The 18,934-nt window shown below is 36.4% G+C and overlaps 3 protein-coding genes across 4 annotated transcripts; 1 reads left to right on the forward strand and 2 right to left on the reverse strand.

Moving 5' to 3' along the window:
• Positions 1-218: 218 nt before the first annotated feature.
• On the reverse strand, positions 219-5,458 carry LOC147533965 (uncharacterized). The gene is made up of 2 exons (XM_086650083.1): positions 4,189-5,458; positions 219-3,943 (listed from the first exon to the last, which is right to left on the reverse strand). The coding sequence occupies exons 1-2, from the start codon at positions 5,456-5,458 to the stop codon at positions 219-221; spliced, it is 4,995 nt and encodes a 1,664-aa protein (XP_086506209.1).
• A 550-nt stretch (positions 5,459-6,008) lies between these two features.
• LOC147533966 (uncharacterized) lies at positions 6,009-13,408 on the forward strand. Its single transcript, XM_086648489.1, has 7 exons — positions 6,009-6,273; positions 6,411-6,704; positions 10,246-10,847; positions 10,929-11,121; positions 12,345-12,409; positions 12,511-12,721; positions 12,868-13,408. The coding sequence occupies exons 2-7, from the start codon at positions 6,543-6,545 to the stop codon at positions 13,222-13,224; spliced, it is 1,590 nt and encodes a 529-aa protein (XP_086504615.1). The 5' UTR covers positions 6,009-6,273; positions 6,411-6,542; the 3' UTR covers positions 13,225-13,408.
• Positions 13,409-14,149: 741 nt separating this feature from the next.
• Positions 14,150-17,162, reverse strand: LOC147533967 (polyadenylate-binding protein 7-like). 2 transcript variants are annotated; one of them, XR_015227758.1, is made up of 4 exons: positions 16,726-16,970; positions 16,445-16,638; positions 16,094-16,351; positions 14,150-14,396 (listed from the first exon to the last, which is right to left on the reverse strand). XR_015227758.1 is itself a non-coding variant. In XM_086648490.1 (3 exons), the coding sequence occupies exons 1-3, from the start codon at positions 16,795-16,797 to the stop codon at positions 16,147-16,149; spliced, it is 471 nt and encodes a 156-aa protein (XP_086504616.1). In that variant the 5' UTR covers positions 16,798-17,162; the 3' UTR covers positions 14,408-16,146. The 2 variants fall into 2 exon arrangements, 1 of the variants encoding a protein (XP_086504616.1); XM_086648490.1 differs by lacking the exon at positions 14,150-14,396 and having other exon boundaries at positions 14,408-16,351; positions 16,726-17,162.
• Positions 17,163-18,934: the final 1,772 nt, after the last annotated feature.

Consider the following 18,934-nt stretch of genomic DNA (forward strand, 5'->3'; position numbering starts at 1 on the left):
GTTCGTTAGGTTTTTATAAGCACCCACGTTAGACTAAGTTTACACCTCAATGACACTCAACCATATACTCTAATATCATGGAACACAACTTTGTTTCTAATTTTTTTATTTTTTTTTTGGAAAACTGATAACTTCAATATAACGGCCGGAGCCAATAAGGGATTACATCGACTTGAAGTTACAAGTAATACAAACCAAAGACACTAAAAAATAAAAGCTCATAAATCGTTTAGTGCCTCTTGGGCCAAGTTGTGTGCTTCATAATTTGCATCTCTTGGGCAGAACTGGAGTGTCCATAAGGGATTAATAAGGCACAAGTGTTGGGCCTCTTTCACCAGTGGATCAAGCCGCCACGTTGTTTCACCTCCTCCGTTAGATATTGCCTCCACTAGGATCTTACTATCTCCTTCATATAAAGCCATCTCTAACCCTAGTTGTTGCCCCATTTTGAGAGCAAACAGACAAGCTCTCGCCTCTGTCTCTAAGGCAGACAAAGCCTCAATCTTTTTCGCCTCTTTGTATCTCGTTATTCCCTCTTTGTCTCTACCAACTACCGCAATCGCAGCCCCTGCTCTAGAGAAAGCACCATCAAAGTTGAACTTCAATGTGTTTCCAGTAGGTGGAATCCATGTATTAATCTCTCTTCTCTGAGTTGAAACTTCAGATCTATTAGAGTAACCCAAAGATTTGTTGAAAGATTGGTTTATGATGAAGTTGATGTTGAGATTTTGTTTCGAAAAACATACATTATTTCGCCCCTTCCAGAAGTTCCATAGAAGGTAAATACCAAAAACTAGATCTCTTTCATTTTTCTGATTTTGCAGAAGCTTTTGTATAAATCTAGTTGGATCCGGATCTGAGATGATTTGCATTTTTGTTGCTGCTGAGGACATCAACTCATTGAACCTAGGGCAAGAGCGAAACAGGTGATTGATCGTTTCCGGTTGTAGATGACACAATGGACAGAGAGGATCAACAGTACTGTTTCTTCTGTTGATACTATTTAGTACAGGTAACCCATCCAATATTAATTTCCATATGAATAGACTTACTTTAGGTTCTATACTTTTGTTATTCCAAAGTCTCATCCATGGAAAATTATTTACTGAACTTGTATTGTGGATCTGGTTCGTGATTTGTCGAAAATATGATTTGGTTGAAAATAACCCTTTTGGGTGAGGTGTCCAAACCAATCTATCTTCTGTCCAATACTGAGAAAGAGGGATCTTCAAAATTTCTTTAGCTGAGTGTTCTTCGAACAGGTTGTTGACTCTATCTTCATTCCATTTGTTGTTTGTGATAAGGTCTGCCACTGTCAAACAGAAATATTGATTTCTATTTTTAATGTTTGGTTTGAACCCTTGTATTGTAGGGACCCAGGGATCTTTGTGAATGTTGACTGAAGATCCATCACCTATTTGGTAACAAACATTTGCAGCGAGAGTATCACGGACATATAACAGAGAAGTCCAGATTGGTGAAGAATTTGTTTTTTTATTTTCCGTCCAATAATCTCCTGTTGTCGTGTATTTTGCTTTTAATATCTTGACCCAAATTGCCTCCGAACTATTGATGAATCTCCAGGCCAGTTTGGCCACAAGAGATTCATTGATCTTTGCTAAAGATCGAATACCCAGCCCTCCCAATTCTTTAGGTTTTTGAATTGCCTCCCAAGGCAGGAAATGCATTTTCCTTTGGCCAATATCATGATCCCACCAAAAGCTACGTTCTATCCTCTCTAGATGATTTAAGGTCCCTTGAGGAATAATGGAGAGGCCTAGAAAGTAGATAGTAATGGGACTAAGAGCAGCTTTTATCAGAGTTGTTCGTCCTGCCTGGGATATCAACTTTTTCTTCCAACCTGCTAATTTAGTCTTGAATTTTTGGATAAGGAATTCATGAGATTGAATCCTATTCCTCGGCTTGAGCAGAATCATGCCTAAATATTTTTCCGAATCAGTCATCAGAGGAGAGTTTAACCGTACCTGATATGTTAATTTGATTTGAGATGGCACTCCAGCACTAAAAAATAGTGATGATTTGTTATAATTTACCGCCTGGCCCGAGAAATTGCAGTAAGACTCCATGATATCAATTACCACTTCTAGATTTTTCTCCGTTGCCTCTCCAAATATTAATAGATCATCTGCGAATAGTAGATGGGACACCGTTGGAGCAAACCGATTAACTTTGAAGCCTTGGAACAAAGAGTTACTTTCATAACTTTCTATTAAAAGTGATAGTGCTTGGGAAGTGAGAATAAATAGATAAGGCGATAATGGACACCCCTGTCTTAATCCCCTCGATGATTTAAAATTTCCACATTGGTTCCCATTTACTATAACACTATAAGAAGGAGAAGATATACAGAACATAATAAGTGATAATAGTCTTTCCGGAATACCAAATCTATACAAAATAGTATGTAAAAAATTCCAGTCCACTCTATCATATGCCTTAGCCATGTCCATTTTCAAAGCAAACCCACCGATTCTCGAATGTGATTGATTCATTGAGTGGAGACACTCCTGTGCTATTACAATATTGTCGATTATCTGTCTTTGTGGCACGAAAGCATTCTGGTTCCAACTGATACACCCTTCCAAATAAGGCCTCAATTTGTTAGCAATCAACTTTGTGATGAGTTTATAAATGGTATTACACAAAGCTATTGGTCTGTAATCAGTTACCGTCGACGGGTGCTCAGTTTTTGGAATTAAGACGAGGTTGGTTTGATTAATATCGGGGTCAAAGGTTCCATGTTCAAAGGAGTCCCTAATAAAACTGATGAGATCAGACTTAATGGTTTCCCAACCATTTTGAAAGAACGAAACAGGGAATCCATCTGGTCCTGGACTCTTCAAAGGACCCATATTAAAAATCACCTCCTTAATCTCCTCTTCTGTTGGTATCGTCGAGAGGATATGCTGATCTGCAGTCGAGAGTTGGCTATATCGTTGTAATACCTCTTCTGGGACTGGCATCACTTCAGTCTCTTTGAAATAATTCTGAAAGTGATTGACTAACATATCAGCAATCGTATTCTCGTCCGTGATGGTTTCTCCTGCCTCATTCATTAAAGAACAAATCTGATTTTTTTTCCGCCGAACTGCAATAGAAGTATGAAAAGCTTTAGTGTTACGATCCCCATTTAAAGCCCAAAATTGTTTTGTTCTTTGTTCTAATTTAGTTCTTTGGGATTCTTCTAAAAAGATGATTTCTTCTTGTACGAGGGCCTCTCTATGTAAAGTAGTTGGTGTCGGTAATTGCTGCTGAATTTGGAGTAATTGGGCTCTTAAAACCTTCAGTCTTCTTTCCATATTACCAAAAACATGTTTGCTCCAGTTTCTAAGATCTGTTTTTGTTTGGAGTAGTTTAGACTTCAGACCCTGAGTCTGATGATTCCACAAATCAGCAAGCACCTCCTTATAATTGGCATGTTGCATCCAAAATGTTTCAAATTTATCTGATTTTGGTACTGCCAAAGTTTGTACCTCTGTTTTCAACAAAATAGGGCAATGATAACTGTTGTATCTAGGTAAATGAAAGACCCCCGCATGTTGATAATGATCCAACCATTGTGAGTTTGCAAGGACCCTATCCAGCCGCTCTTTAATAAGATTGCCTAGATTTCTATTATTAGTCCAGGTATACGCTGGACCATTAAAACCCAAATCTATTAAACCCGTGTCTTCAATAAAATCCGAAAAAGGAGAGGTGAATGAGGCAATATTTGCCCCTCCCCATTTTTCCTGTTGTGATTCAATAGAATTCATGTCCCCTATACAGATAATAGGAGAAGATAAAGATAATAATCGATCTTTCATGGACTGCCAGAAAACCATTCTGTCGCCGGTCCTAGGAGGACCATAAATACAGAACAAATCCCACATGAAGTTCTTATGATTTACCTGTGCATGGATAATATTGGAGGTAGATATCCCTATTTGAACCGATAATAAAGAATTCCAGAATAAAGCCACTCCACCTCCTCTTCCCACCGAGGAGACAATAGCTTTATTTATAAGACCAAATCTTTCCAAATTAAAGACCGAAGAAGATGATAAAAGACGAGTTTCAGACAGAAAAAGAATATCAGGTTTAACTGCCCGGAGGAATTGATGTAGTGTGTGGACTGTCGCAGGGTTCCCCAGACCTCGACAGTTCCAAGATAAGAGTAACATTTACCTTGCGGCTCTTTGGGAGCAGCCGCCACGACCCTTGTCGCACCATCTTGGGAATCTCCTTTTGCCAATTTGTAGACTGACTTAGTCTGTTGTGGACTAGCTAGTCTTTTCAATTTATTTCCACTCACATCCATACATGAGTTCTCCACGTCAAGTGCCGTTATCACCATCTCTGTTTGTGGAATGTCCATATTTTCCTTTGACCAGTCATTTTCCTCATAAAGGGTTAACACGTTTGCATTTGGGTGGGCCCTATTAACAGTTAATTCCCCACTAGAAGATGGGGCTTGTGAAACTGCATGAACCAAGTTAGTGAAGGAAGTGGGGAGAACACGACCTACCTGATCAGTAACTGCTTGTGCCACTTGATCACTCTGGGTTGGAATGAAACTCCTTCTCACCGGTTGCGCCGCCTCCCCCTCCGATGTAGTACCGTCCTCATTCACCATCTCCGACTGTGATGATTGTTGTTTTAACCTGTTTTCCTTCTCCCAAAAAGGAAGAACTTTGAATTCATTTGGATATTTGGGGAGAAGTTTTACCATGACTGTGTTTTTTTGTGTTTCAGTGAGGTTGTGTTCAAGTAGTTCCATCATTTTCAACCTAGATGCACAGAAATCTAACGAGTGACCGAGAAGACCACAATAAAAGCAAAAACGACCTGTTTTCTCAAATCTGAGTGAGATATTGTGAGAGCCTCCTCCTGTGATCTGAAAGACAACCTCCTTTGGTAGTGGTTTGGATATATTGATCTTAACTTTTACCCTTCCATATACCGACCACTTAGCAGCATCTTCCCTGGTTGCAGCTTCTATATCTCCAAGTTTCTGAGCCAGTAAATTCACCGTGTTTACATTGAGTAGTGCTACTGGGAGACCATGGAATTGGACGTGAAACCAAGCAAACTTAAAATCGTGCTCTATTGGTGCTTTATCCGCCTCACATCTTTCGACGAGGATAATGTCATCTTTAATGATCCATGGTGCTCGTCTTGTAACCAATTCGACCTCTCCGGATGTCTCCATGGTCACCATGAATTGGTTGAAACATACTTCGGTTAGTGAGTAAGGGTGGGGAAGATTCCAGATACCCCGAAGTTTCCTGTTCAAAAGATCAATTTTGAATTGTTTGTAGCTAAGTACTTTTACCACACAACAGTGTCTGTAGTTTACTGTAGGCACATCTTGATAGTCACTTTGAGCAATGATGGGTTCTGGTTCTTCAGTGGTTAACGTTGCTAGTTGCTTGAGAAACTCAAGTTCTGACTCCATAAAATAACACAATAGTAGAATCTCAAGAAGACAGAGTTGAAGCAGGAAAGATAAATAAGATCCTAAAGATCAATTAAAAGGCCCTATAAGACCAAGAAGTAAACTGAAAAAAAAACTTTGTTTCTAATTAATCTACAATGAGGAGTTAGAAAGAGACCGAACATTGTTTTAGAGATAGAAAGAGAGTAAAATCATCATGGAAAGAACTTTGATTTCAACTCTACCTTGATCTATGATGAGGAGTTAGAGATAGAAAAAGTACCTTTTGGTTCCAAATCAGTCATCTAAAACCACCATTAAAACTGGTCTCTTACTAATCAGTTAGAAACCTGGCCTGAGGTTTCAGATCGACCCATCCGAGACCCAAAGCAAAGGTTCAGACTGGGTCAGGGCGAAACCTCTCAAACTGGCCAATAAGAAATTTTTCAGACTGGATCCGAAAGTTTGCTTTGGGTATCGATCGGACAGGTCGATTCGAAACCTTTTATACTCGAGTGCGCGGATATATGTTAATTTGGGGTCAAAAGGAAGTCGATCTCCTCCCCTGAGTGCCAACAACAATTTTTCAGCTGCCTTTAGCCGCTCCCAAAAAAAACTTTACTTTATTTTGAAGAAAAGCTGGAGAAAAGTCAAAAGAATACAACACATTTCAAAAGATGGAGATGACACAAGAAATGAACTTTACCAACACCTATCATCACGAGATTCCGTATTTTCTTTCTTCTCTCTTTAGCATGAAGATTTGGTAAGAGGAAAGCAAGTAACCTTTCCCAACACAGCAAGGAATAAATGCAGATTTAAGAAAGAGAAACAAGGTAAGGGGTATCTCTATCTATCAATTATTAGCAAAAGATTAATTTCAAAAAAGTCAGCTTTTTTCTTATACTTAGTAGTTATTTCTCTTTTCAAGTAAAACTAGAATTTCTAATTTTAGATCTTGTGTTAATTGCAGATATATACTACTTGATGTTGTTAAACCATCAAATTCTGAAGTTAGAAATTCCATCCTTTTTCTTCATTCTGCTAGCTAGCTAGTTATTATTCTACAATTACATGAAAAAGTTGCACTAACTAATTAGTACTGATGGAGGAGGGAAGTCCCAAGAGTACTGGGGAATCTTCTAGGTCATCAGTAATAATAAAGAAGGCAACAACTGGTATAGGAACTTCAACTATTCTCTTCATCACCATCTTCATTTTCTTTGCTGCTTACATCTCTTCACACTCCCCATCCTCCTCCTCCTCTGTAAGTCTATCTCTCTCTCTTGGCCATCATATGTCATTTTGTTTTTTGGGTAAAATTAAGTTGACTGATCAGTTGAGTTTCTTTTGTCTTTCCTCGAACCTAGACTCGAGGCCAGAGAAAGTTTCTGCTGTTTGGTAGTACTATAACATTTTACTACATATAAGTGTAGTAGGATTATATAGTTCAACAAAAAAAAAAAAAAAGTGTAGTAGGATTATAAGTTTTTTTTATTCCCAAATTCACCGTGTGTCGGTGCCTGGTGGTCGGCAGGTCCAGAAAAAAAAAATAACGAGTTTAAGATATGTGAATATACGAATTTATCAGTAGTATTTTAATTGCTGTGTAGATGTGTAGAAATAAATTTTTTTTTTTTTTACGCAACACAAATTAAGTTGCATGAAATTAAAAAGTGTTTTTGTAGCCTTCACCCAAAATTTCATTTCAAGAGGGTTTGTAAAACTTCAACATTTCATTGACTTGAAATACATCAAAGTCTTTGACATTATTAGTCCTCTAAACTTGTCCACAATTTCACACCTACTCATTCACATCATGCCCAGGGGTTGGGCGAAAGAGACACCAAGTACGACTCATTAATGAGTCTGGCCATAATGTGCCAAATAACCCATTTGGTTAATAATGTTTGGGTTCCTAGTCCAAAAATCTACCACTAAACACACATTTAGTCCACCCTAATATTAATATAGGATTTTAAGTCAAAATAATAATTATAATGGATATTTAGTCCAAATTAGTTAAAATATGTCTAGACGTCAAAGTTACATTGTTTTTCCGTTTATTGATTCTTGTTTTGTTTCATAAATTACCTGTTATTTATTGTTAAAGTTTCATACTTTATTTCATTTTTTCCATACTTTATTTCAATTTTTTTATATGTGTCATACATAACACGTTATGTATCAACAATGTTTCTTCCAAAACGAAAAGGACTAAAAACTTATTTTCCGGGAAGATTGGACCTTAAACCCTTTTTGAACTTTATTTTGGACTTAAAACCCATGGACCCTTTGGTTAATATTACGTGACCTACAGGCTACAACCCGTTCGATATTCAGTAACTTTATTAATAGTCCACCACCATTTGGTTTAGTGGATGGACACCCAGTCCACGTAGTGGAGGTACCAAGTTCCATTCACATGGAACTCGAAATCTATGATTTATTGAATTTTTGGCTTAGTGGATGGACACCCACTTCACGTAGTGGAGTTACCAAGTTCCATTCACATGGACTTAAGAGTTTCTATATGGCCTTTAGGGTCCAAGATGTTTTTAAGATTATGAGTTATTTTCCAAATAGCCCCCAGCTTTATGATCGGCTTCCTGCCTAGTCCCCTACTTTATCAAAAACACCCAGATGGCCCCCTTTTCAGATTCTGTTATAACACCGTTAACTAGTCATCACTTCTCCTTCATCCAACTCATCGCCTCTCTCTGCCACCTCATCTTCTTGCCACCTCATCATCTTCACCGGCGAACGTCGCCGGCCGGCCAATTTTTCGGCCGGCGACCTTCAAACATTTAAAAAAAATCTTTTTTTCCTCTCTCTCTCTCTCTCACTAAGCAAAAAAATTTTCTTCTCCTCTCTCTAGATTTGTGATCTAGAGAGAGAGTGAAGACCATTGAAGGTGTTCGCAGACCTTCAAAGGGTCTGTTCGTAGACCTTCAATGGGTATGTTCGCAGACCTTCAATGGTCTCCTCTCTCTCTCTCTAGATCACTCTCTAGATTTGTGATCTAGAGAGAGAGTGAAGACCATTGAAGGTGTTCGCAGACCTTCAAAGGGTCTGTTCGCAGACCTTCAATGGGTATGTTCGCAGACCTTCAATGGTCTTCATTCACTCTCTAGATCACAGATCTAGAGAGAGGAAAAAAAACATTTTTTTTAAATGTTTGAAGGTCGCCCGGCCAACGACCTTCGCCGGTAAAGATGATGAGGTGGCGAGAAGATGAGGTGGCAGAGAGAGGCGATGAGTTGAATGAAAGAGAGGTGATGACTAGTTAACGATAACTGAAAAAAGGGGGTCATCTGGGTATTTTTGATAAAGTAGGGGGTTAGGCAAGAAATCGATCACAAAGTTGGGGGCTATTTGGAAAACAACCCTTATTTTTATTTTTTTTAGAAGTTGACTACGATTTTTGTTAGTCATTACAAGACATTGATACATCATCAAGATGTGATAAGCATGATAACTGCCTAAGTTAAACCAATGATGAAAGAGGCCTAAAGCCAAACAACATAGAGCCTAAAGCTCGACAAACTTGTTATATTATTACCTTTAATAACCCAAATTCAATAATCATGGATTACACCTCCTCTGGCAATCGAACCTGAGACCTCCAGGATTTTGGAGTTTATGTCAACACTATGAACCATTTGAGAAACCAAGCGTTGACTAGATGGTACGTAGTTATTGAGTTTATCCAAATTCATGATGTAATATGTTCATGATATATCCATGCCATATAATGTTGTAATGACTCTTGAGTCCATATAAAAAAAAAAAAATCTATTGATACAGGAAATATACAACAGTTGTATAACAAATTTAGTCTTTGTGGTGTATATTCTTTTCAACCGATTCTATTAAGTCGTTGTAGTTACTTTTTTTTTTTTGTTGAAACAAGTCGTTGTAGTTACTTGTGTCACCGTTTCATCGTTTTTTTCTGTCTCTTACTTTTCATTAACTCATGTTCTACCACCTTACTTTCATCTCCACCGCCACGCTTCAACCACCAAAACCATACCTCCTCTACCACCACCACCATACTTCCACCATTACCATCACCATCGTACCTCCATCACTACCACCATCGCCATATTTCCACCACTATATCCTCATGACCACTAGCACCATATTAACACCACCACCGCCATATTTTCACCTCCACCACACCTCAACCACCACCGTTATTACCACCACCACCACCACCTTTGCCGTAATAGTTATCATGAAATTGTATGAGTAAACTTAAAATGTATTATCTCTGTGGGGGAAAGAAAAATAAATAATAGAAAAGTAAATAATATTGTCAAACTAACTTTTTAACTTTTTTTATTTATAAATAACTATCTTGACAAACATACTTTTTATATTTTTTAACTTTATTAAAGCAAAAGTTCTTCTACTAGAAGCAAAAGTTCTTCTACTTTTGTTTGCCAAACGACACCTAAAAGGAAAATTTCTCTTCATTTTATTGCAACCCACATATTATGATCGATAACAAATGTTGCAAATAAGGAATATCTGTGGAGAAGTTCTTTAGGTATTTGTTATAAGGGCTCCCTTCTTTTTATTTGAATGTAAGACCTCATTTAAAGGCTAAAGATCGACAAACAATCGATTTTTGAGTATCCTTGTCGCTTGCCTTAGGGTGTTAAGATAGTCCACACCACATCCACATAAAAAAGAATCTTGTTGTATATAGGACGCAATTGGGTTGTACGAATAGTTTGTTTATATTCAAATAGTTCTTTTGTTTATAAACTATGTTTAATTACTTTCGGTCTACATTTTTGCAGTTTGTAATCACAAGTAGGAGCAGGGTGAAAGAACCGACCATAACCTCGAATAACACTGACACACTAAACCTAACCAAGAGGGCTCCTGTGAGGAAACTTGAGATTGGATTTAGTTGCTCCTCTGGAAACCTTACACGTATTACTTGTCCGAAAAATGATCCTGCAACATTAGTCCAATCACCTGAGAAAGATGATAGTTCATCAACTGCAGCTACAATGGTATGCCCTGATTACTTTCAATGGATCCATGAAGATCTACGCCCGTGGATGAAAACAGGAATTACAATGGAGACGGTTGGAAGAGCAAAGAGGACAGCTAACTTTAGACTAGTCATCGTAAATGGAAAAGCTTACGTGGAGAGGTATCGTAAGGCATTTCAATCGAGGGATACGTTTACTTTATGGGGAATCCTACAACTACTTAGACGGTACCCAGGAAAGTTGCCAGACTTGGATCTAATGTTTGATTGTGTCGACTGGCCAGTCGTAAAATCAAAGGATTATCTAATGGAAAATGCCATCGCACCACCACCAGTTTTCCGTTATTGTGGGGATGAATCGACTTTGGATATCGTTTTTCCTGATTGGTCTTTCTGGGGTTGGTAATATAGCTTCCCTCTCCTTTTCCAATAATAAGAATATTGCTAGTAGTGATCATTTCACTCATGTTTTATATTTTGCAGGCCTGAAGTTAATATAAAACCATGGGATTTATTACAAGGGGAGCTTAAAGAGGGAAACAAGAGGGTGGAATGGTTGAAAAGAGATCCTTATGCTTACTGGAAAGGGAATCCTGAAGTAGCTGAAACTAGGAAAGACCTACTCAAATGCAATGTATCTGAGGAAAAAGACTGGAATGCTCGCATCTATCGCCAGGTAACAATCGCGTCTGACACATCTTTTTTGTCTGTATGTAAACTCGATATCTTAAATGAACGTATATGAACTAGTCACTAGTCGTTGAGTCAACCTGTTTTTTTTTTTGACGAAGACCCAAGTTCACTACATTAATTGGCATGGATACATCAAACAATGGAATAAGCACGTAACTGACAAGATCACGTCATTACATAGTCTGCACTGTTACATCATCTAGATGAAATAAGATCATAAACATCGTCAAGAGACCCTTAAAGGCTATTTACCTTTACTTTCTTTACATCTATAAATTACATGGGACACATTCTTGAGGTAAACCACACTTCTCAGAACTCGAAACTTGACCCCTGGATATTTTATAGGGATGCACAACCAACTGAACAAACAATTGTTTGTCTGACTTGACGACATTAATCAAAAGGAGATCTTGTATTCACCATTACTACGTCAATGGCGTACTAAATACCTCCACACTTATAAGTAATTCTTACGTAGTGAACGGAAAAAATCCCCAAATTCCGCATTTTGGCTTTCACTGATTTGTTATCTAGCTCTTGATGTATGAAGTTGTTTACTAGTTGATGCTAAAGGTAGAAGTATCACTAAATAAACCTAATATAAGAAAAATGTAGGTTTGAATATGTGGACATTGAGTTTATTTGTGCAAAATATAATATATACACAACGAAAACGTTGCAGAATTGGATACCCCTTTCGAAATCTTATATAGCATAAAATATTCAATGGAACGTCGTATCTCGAATGCTATCTCAATGAGAATTGAAGTTGAAGATGTTTCTCACAAGAGAAACAGAGAAGGTTTTGACCTATCTACAAAACTTTCATAACTCTAGCTCTGGTGCCAAGAGAAAACGTAGACGCATAGGTTTTGGATAATACTTAAATAAACATTGTGAGGCTTTATCAATTTGTTCAAGTTTAATCAAATGTCTAACAAAAACATATTGTGAGACAGTTATAAAGCAGCTCCAAATTGAGCCTGATTTGCTGCTTGTTTTGAGAGAGGCTTTAATTTGTAAACGTTTTCGGCAAAAAAGAGGTGGATGCTTACACTCTTATGACACCTTTAAACTATTGAACCTTCAAACTGTCTAAAAGTTGATAGCTAAACAAAAACTAATGCATTATGAGTTTGTACTTTCCCCCTGGAATTTGTGACAAAGACGTACACTTTGAGTTTCCAATCATTGCATTTGCAGGATTGGATCGGCGAATCTCAAAAAGGTTTTCAACAATCCAATTTAGCAAACCAATGTCATCACAGGTTTCTACTTCTTATTTTCATTACATTACTTTCTTTTGTTCTTTCTTAATTTGTATTATCATCGACTTGATGGATTTTTACGGCCTTAAATCTGTTAACAGGTACAAGATTTATATCGAAGGTTCAGCTTGGTCTGTTAGCCAGAAATATATTCTAGCTTGCGATTCTCTAACATTATTGGTAAATCCCAAGTACTATGATTTCTTCACAAGAAGTTTGGTGCCTTTGAAACATTTCTGGCCGATAAAGGAAAACGACAAGTGCCGATCTATTAAATTTGCTGTTGACTGGGGCAACAGACACAAACAAAAGGTCTTCTCTATCCTTTATTGTCACTCTTCTTAAAATACGCGATACTCTCAAGTCTCTATGTAGTTTCTATTAACATTACAAGTAAAGATCTGAATTTAATAATGATTCGGCATATTGTAGTCTAATCTCTATTGATTTGAGAACAGGTTCAGGAGATAGGAAGGGCGGCGAGTAACTTCGTCCAGGAGGATCTTAAGATGGAATATGTCTATGACTACATGTTTCATCTATTGAACGGGTACGCGAAACTCTTGAGGTATAAACCCAGGGTACCTCGAAAAGCAATTGAACTTTGTTCCGAGACTATGGCTTGTCGTGCAGATGGAGTGGTGAAAAAGTTCATGATGGATTCTATGGTAAATTATTCTAGTGATACTGGTCCATGTACCATGCCTCCCCCATTTGATCCTCCATCTTTCCAGACATCCATTAGACAAAAGGAAAGTTCTATTAGAGCAATAGAGAAATGGGAGAATATGTTCTGGGAGAGCCAACCGCAGTAGATTTATAGCTAGTTTATGTCCATTTGTATTTATGTATGTTAAGAGTTAAAGAGATGATGTAGTTAAAGAGTGATGGTATAAGCCAATACTTGCTTATGTAACTATACATCACTTGCAACAAAAAATGTAGCTATACATACACATTGGCCTACATGTTTGTTGAAAATATAAATTCTAATGGAAATAGGTTGTCAAGGTCGCCCAGAACTTTAGGTTAATTTCTAAGATTGGTGGTGGCAGTGGTGAGAAAGAAAAATGTTAGGGAACAAGAAAAACTAAGCAGATTATGGGTCGAAATTTTATGTGGCTTGTTGTGGATGGTTCATGCTTCTGATGATACTGATCCACTAAACTACGAATTAATCACGGCAAGCCACATGAACTTTCTACTAATATTTCTTGTTCTGTAACATTACTCTGTCAGAAATGATGGTGGTCGTATTATCGCAATGTGCAAAACCGAATTGTTTGTGTCGAGCACGGATTACACTAGTTGATCAACATTTCATAAGGATTTGTATTTTAGAAAAGTTAATTCAAATCATGATCTCTCATTCGAAAGAGACATTAGATATTACTACCAAACTAAAATGAACTTCACATCTAGTTTTATTTTTCAACAAAATCTTAGTAAGTATTTTGTGCAGTTAAAAAGAGTTAAGGTGGTCAATAATTATAATCAGCATTGGCATGAATGATAAACGACTTGATAACATATTAGGATCTCATAATACTAAAACAAAGGTCTCCTTTGTTAAATACCAAATATCCATTACTCCTAATTAAGAAATTAAAAGGAGAGTAAATGTGTTGATTAGCCTTTCATTTTATAGATAAATTTGTTAATGTTATATAAGGTTAGAAAAATAACTAACCATACATTAAGTTGAGCCAGTCAATTTGAGTAAATCTGAACACACTTGAATACAAAAGATCGAAGATAAGCCAATGTAGATACATACTTAAAATCACTTAAAGATTAGCCTTCAAATACATTGAGTTGGTTACCCTAAAACCCCGTAGAAAGGTAGAAACATTTAATCTTATTTTCTCTTTATTCTTTTCAGCATCTTCCCTTACGTTCTCTCCCTAAAAAATTTTGAAATTCTTTTGAAATCTTGAATTCAATTTGCTCCATCATCTCAACCATATATTTCTAATTGCTAATTGAACTGAAAGGCAATGAAGAAAAAAGAATCATGAACAAGATATAAAGAGGACTTACAAAAGATTCAATGTTCTGAAATCTTGATTGGTTTTTTGATTTCTCATAACGTTTTCATTTTCTTTCTTACAAGAACTATGATAAAAGAGAATGAAAATTAAATTTGGAGTCACACTAAGTTTGCTCCTACAAACAGAAGTTAGGACCTTGTATTAGGTTGGTATTCGTCTAGTATCATTGTACTACTTGATGTTTTTGAAGACAATAATCTATATAATAAAACAGAAGAGAAAACGGGACAAACATCCTTTTTTAATAAGGGATATTGTCTAGAAGGCTTTCTCAAAATTTAAAATATAGTCCCTAGTAGAAATAAAGTTACCTATTTAAAAAACAATAATCCTCTCCTTCTTAGAAATAAAAAATCTAATTTAAGATAAAAAGAAACAAAATAAATTTCAAGGGTTAAAAAAAGAAATTAAAATCTCTCTCTCTCAATAAAATAATAACTAATTTAAGAGAAAAGAAACAAAAAGATAATACAAAAAATTAATAACTAATAATAATCTCTCTCTCATTAAAATATAACAATAAATTTCGTCACATTCGATTTATACAAATGTCTGTGCTCTAGGGCACGGGATATACCCTAGTCTATTATATAAAACAGAAGGGAAAACGATGGACAAACACCTTTTTTTAATAAGGGATATTTTCAAGAAACCTTTCCCAAAATTTAAGATAAAGTTCTTTTTATAAATAAAATTAGGTTTTTTTGAGTTTACCCCCTCAATACTAATTTGTAATTGAGTTTACCCCCTTCAATAATTGGTAATTGAGCTTACCCCTTTATAAGGACATGTTTGCCATTTGATAATAAAATCGTAAATTTAATCACGTACAAACAAAATAAATATTTAATAATTATATTCGCGACCAAATCAACAATAAAGTAAGGTGGAATAACTAATAGGAATCATATTCAAGAATAATTGCTCTTGGTAGTTACAATTATTTCACGTACGCCAAACACAACTTTTGTGTTTTGTCAAAAATAATAAGTCTAAGGGGTAAGCTCAATTACCCATCATTGAGGAGGGTAATTACCAATTAGTATTGAGGGGGTAAGCTCAAAAAACCTATAAAATTATTTTAAAAAATAACCGTGTCACTTTTAGAAATAAAATATCCAATTGAGTTAATTCCTATATGGCCCCCTACTTTGTGACCAACTTCCTTTATGGCCTCCAAATTTCTGTAAATTCAAATATGACCCCCTATTTTCATGAAAATGCCATAACTACCCCTCCCATTAATATATTTTCAAAATAAAATAAAAAAAAAACCCTAAATTCCACCTCACTTCCCTCTCCACCACCCATCTCTCTCCACGTCACCTCTCTCTCCAACTCATCGCTCTCTCTCTCTCTCTCTTAACTCACCACTCTCTTCTCCGATGAAGGTCGCCGGTCGGAAAATTTTCCAGTCGGCGACCTTCAAACTTAAAAAATAAAAAAATAAAAAAATAAAAAAATAAAAAATTTCTCTCACCTCTCTCTCTCTCTCTCTAAAAAAACTCCGGCGAAGGGAACCCCCTTCGCCGGAATTCTGATCTGGTCTGTTCTTCGACATTAAATAAAATGGCAAGTCAGATAGAGATTGTGCTCACATTATTTTAACAAGATCAAAGGGAAGAATACTTACCAACGTGTTTTCCATTCATTGCCTCCATAGCCTCTTTTGCTTCGTCAGGGCTCTCAAAGTTCACAAAGCCAAATCACCTTGATTTCATCATTGTCTTTCATGATAGCCAGTTCTGTAACTTTTCCATACTCAGAAAATTTCTCCTTAAGAAGCTCTTCTGTGATATCTAGATCCAGATTCTTTACATACAAATTGGTAAATTTAGCATCCGCTTGAGGTGGAGATCGATCACTCTTCTTCACAAAATGGCCAACATATCTATATAATTCAAGAACCCGAAACAAGAACTTAATTCCTAAGAAACCTGAATCACAGACTGAAGTAAACGAGAAAATAAAAAGATGCACATACATTTGCTTGCCTTCCATCATCGATCCATTAAGATTTTCGATCGACTTATTAGCAGCTTCCTCAGTCTCAAATTGAACAAACCCATGACCTTGGCTTTTACCATCTTGAGAAAAAACAACTTTGCAAGACAAGATGTTCCCAAATTTTGAAAACATTTCATGAAGCTTCACATTATTGATTGAATCATTCAGATTCTGTGAATAAAAACACAAACTCACATTCAGAACCCTAAAAAAAGGGGAATTAACAGACACATGTAATACTTGACAAGATTCATTTACCTTCACAAATAGGTTTCCAACTCCACTATTTCTTGCATCTGAATCCCGATGACACCACATAACTCTTATCATTTTCCCATTCAATAGAGTATGATTCAGTTCCTTAATAGCTTGGTTTGCTAAGTCGTAAAGAAACCAACAATCAAATCAAAGATAAAGAAAACCTAAACCTAAAATGCAGAACAACAAGATAGAGCAAAACCAAAACCTAAATTGCCTAAAATGCAATCAAGAATAGAACAGACGAACAAGATAAAGCAAAACCTACACCTAAATTGCTTAAAATGCATTCAAGAACAGAACAACAAGAATAGAGCAAATCCTAAACCTAAAATGTAATAGAGTAAACCTTAAAATTCAAACAAATCTAAACCGCCGGAGTTTTTAGAGAGAGAGGTGAGAGAAAAAAGTTTATTTTTTTTTGAAGTTTGAAGGTCGCCGACGGGAAAAATTTTCGGCCGGCGACCTTCATGGGAGAAGAGAGTGGTGAGTTGGAGAGAGAGAGAGAGTAATGAGTTGGAGAGAGAGAGAGAGTGATGAGTTGGAGAGAGATGTGACGTGGAGAGAGATGAGTGGTGGAGAGGGAAGTGAGGTGGAATTTGGTTTTTGTTTTTAATTTTATTTTGTAAATATATTAATGGGAGGGGTAGTTATGGCATTTCTATGAAAATAGGGGGTCACATTTGAATTTACAGAAATTTGGGGGCCATAAGGGAAGCTGATCACAAAGTAGGGGACTATATAGGAATTAACTCTATCTAATTTAATTAAAGAAAAAACAAAAGATATTGCAATGGTTAAAAAAAGAAATTGAAATCTCTCTCTCTCAATAAAATAACTAATTTAAGAAAAAAGAAACAAAAAAAATAAACAATAAGTTGAAAACTAAAAAGTTAGGGTATCCACTGTATAGCAATAAGAAATATCGAAATCGTCAAATCTAATTGATATAATTGTTCGTGCCCTAGGACACGGAATATATCCTAGTTGATACTACTTAATGTCATTTTAGGTTCATTTATGCTATGATTAGGGAAGAATCTCTTTCAACAAAAAAAAAAAGAAGGAACAATCTTTAATTTCTTTCAAACAACCACAAGTTATGGAACCAACTCAAGAAAAATACTAGTATTTGTTTGGTCCAGAGTTTGTTGGAAAACAATTGTCACTGGTTTAGTGGTCTTCACCACTTTTCATTCACATCACCAGAACAAAATTCAAGAATTTTAGTTTCTTTGAGAAAAAAAAAAGGGCTCGGTATGTATTCACAACTTGCTCATCTAAAACGTTATGTGATTGTCTGAAACAGTTACGTACTCTTGTAATACACTATTTTCTTGACATTGATTGGCAAATGGTCACTCTCTTGATGTGCAAAACCGAATTGTTTGTGTCGGATACGAATGACACTAGTTGATCAACATTGTCTTAACGTGCTCTCATATGCCCAAATCTGAGCTCCTTTACTCTTTAGGGAGTGCGGGTAGTGTGTGCACAAATTAATTTTTCCAATGCGTAATCAAAGAAACTTCAGCCCATCATTAATTATAAAAGTGAAGAGTAAGAACTCAAATGGCCCACCCACTTATGACGTCCAATTCAACAAACTGAAGGCCCACAACCCTACCCAAATCACTAAATTCTTTCTTGGTGGCGCCTCCTTATTCAGTTAAGAACGATCAAGAATTTTTCTTTCTTGGTGGCGCCTCCTTGTAGAGGCAGTTACCGACCTATTTCTCAGCCTTCTTTTACGGTTTCCAGCAGTTACAACGGTTACATTATCTATTATTCAGTTCTTATTCAAATTTCCAGTGGCTCGAAAGGAGCATTTCATCTTGAGATCTAGTCTCTTTTCATCATTACTCAATTTCTTTCATCTACTATTAGCTTCCAACAACGATTTATTATGGATTCTCCCAACAACCAATTCCTTCAACATTTTGCTGCATTGACAACAGAAGAATTGCCTGCTCCTACTGTTGAAGGAACAGATCTTATCAGTTCATTTTCGGAAAATAACAAAAGAGGTGTTATCAAGTTCATGTGCACTAAGAAGATAGATATTAGTCAAGCCATGATCAGATTGTCCCGTGTCATTCATGGCCCGAACAGATTCTCTCTTACAGAACTTCAAGATAATAAGTTTCTCATTCGATTTGAAACTACAAGTGAATTAGGTATAGCAGTGGATAGTTCACCATGGACAATT

Source organism: Eschscholzia californica, unplaced genomic scaffold, assembly GCF_041429995.1.
Source record: "Eschscholzia californica isolate CP2 unplaced genomic scaffold, dmEscCali1.0.p SCAF_6, whole genome shotgun sequence".
NCBI lineage: Eukaryota > Viridiplantae > Streptophyta > Magnoliopsida > Ranunculales > Papaveraceae > Eschscholzia > Eschscholzia californica.

Excerpts from the sequence above, each read along its gene's own strand:
- LOC147533966 (XM_086648489.1), top strand. The coding sequence starts at position 6,543 with ATGGAGGAGGGAAGTCCCAAGAGTACTGGGGAATCTTCTAGGTCATCA. Across the intron at positions 6,705-10,245 it reads CCCCATCCTCCTCCTCCTCT|TTTGTAATCACAAGTAGGAG; the intron begins GTAAGTCTATCT and ends ACATTTTTGCAG. Across the intron at positions 10,848-10,928 it reads GATTGGTCTTTCTGGGGTTG|GCCTGAAGTTAATATAAAAC; the intron begins GTAATATAGCTT and ends TATATTTTGCAG.
- LOC147533967 (XM_086648490.1), bottom strand. The coding sequence starts at position 16,797 with ATGATAAGAGTTATGTGGTGTCATCGGGATTCAGATGCAAGAAATAGT. Across the intron at positions 16,639-16,725 it reads TTGGAAACCTATTTGTGAAG|AATCTGAATGATTCAATCAA; the intron begins GTAAATGAATCT and ends TTTTATTCACAG. Across the intron at positions 16,352-16,444 it reads ATGATGGAAGGCAAGCAAAT|ATATGTTGGCCATTTTGTGA; the intron begins GTATGTGCATCT and ends TGAATTATATAG.
- LOC147533965 (XM_086650083.1), bottom strand. The coding sequence starts at position 5,458 with ATGGAGTCAGAACTTGAGTTTCTCAAGCAACTAGCAACGTTAACCACT. Across the intron at positions 3,944-4,188 it reads TGCTCCCAAAGAGCCGCAAG|GGATATCTACCTCCAATATT; the intron begins GTAAATGTTACT and ends CGGTTCAAATAG.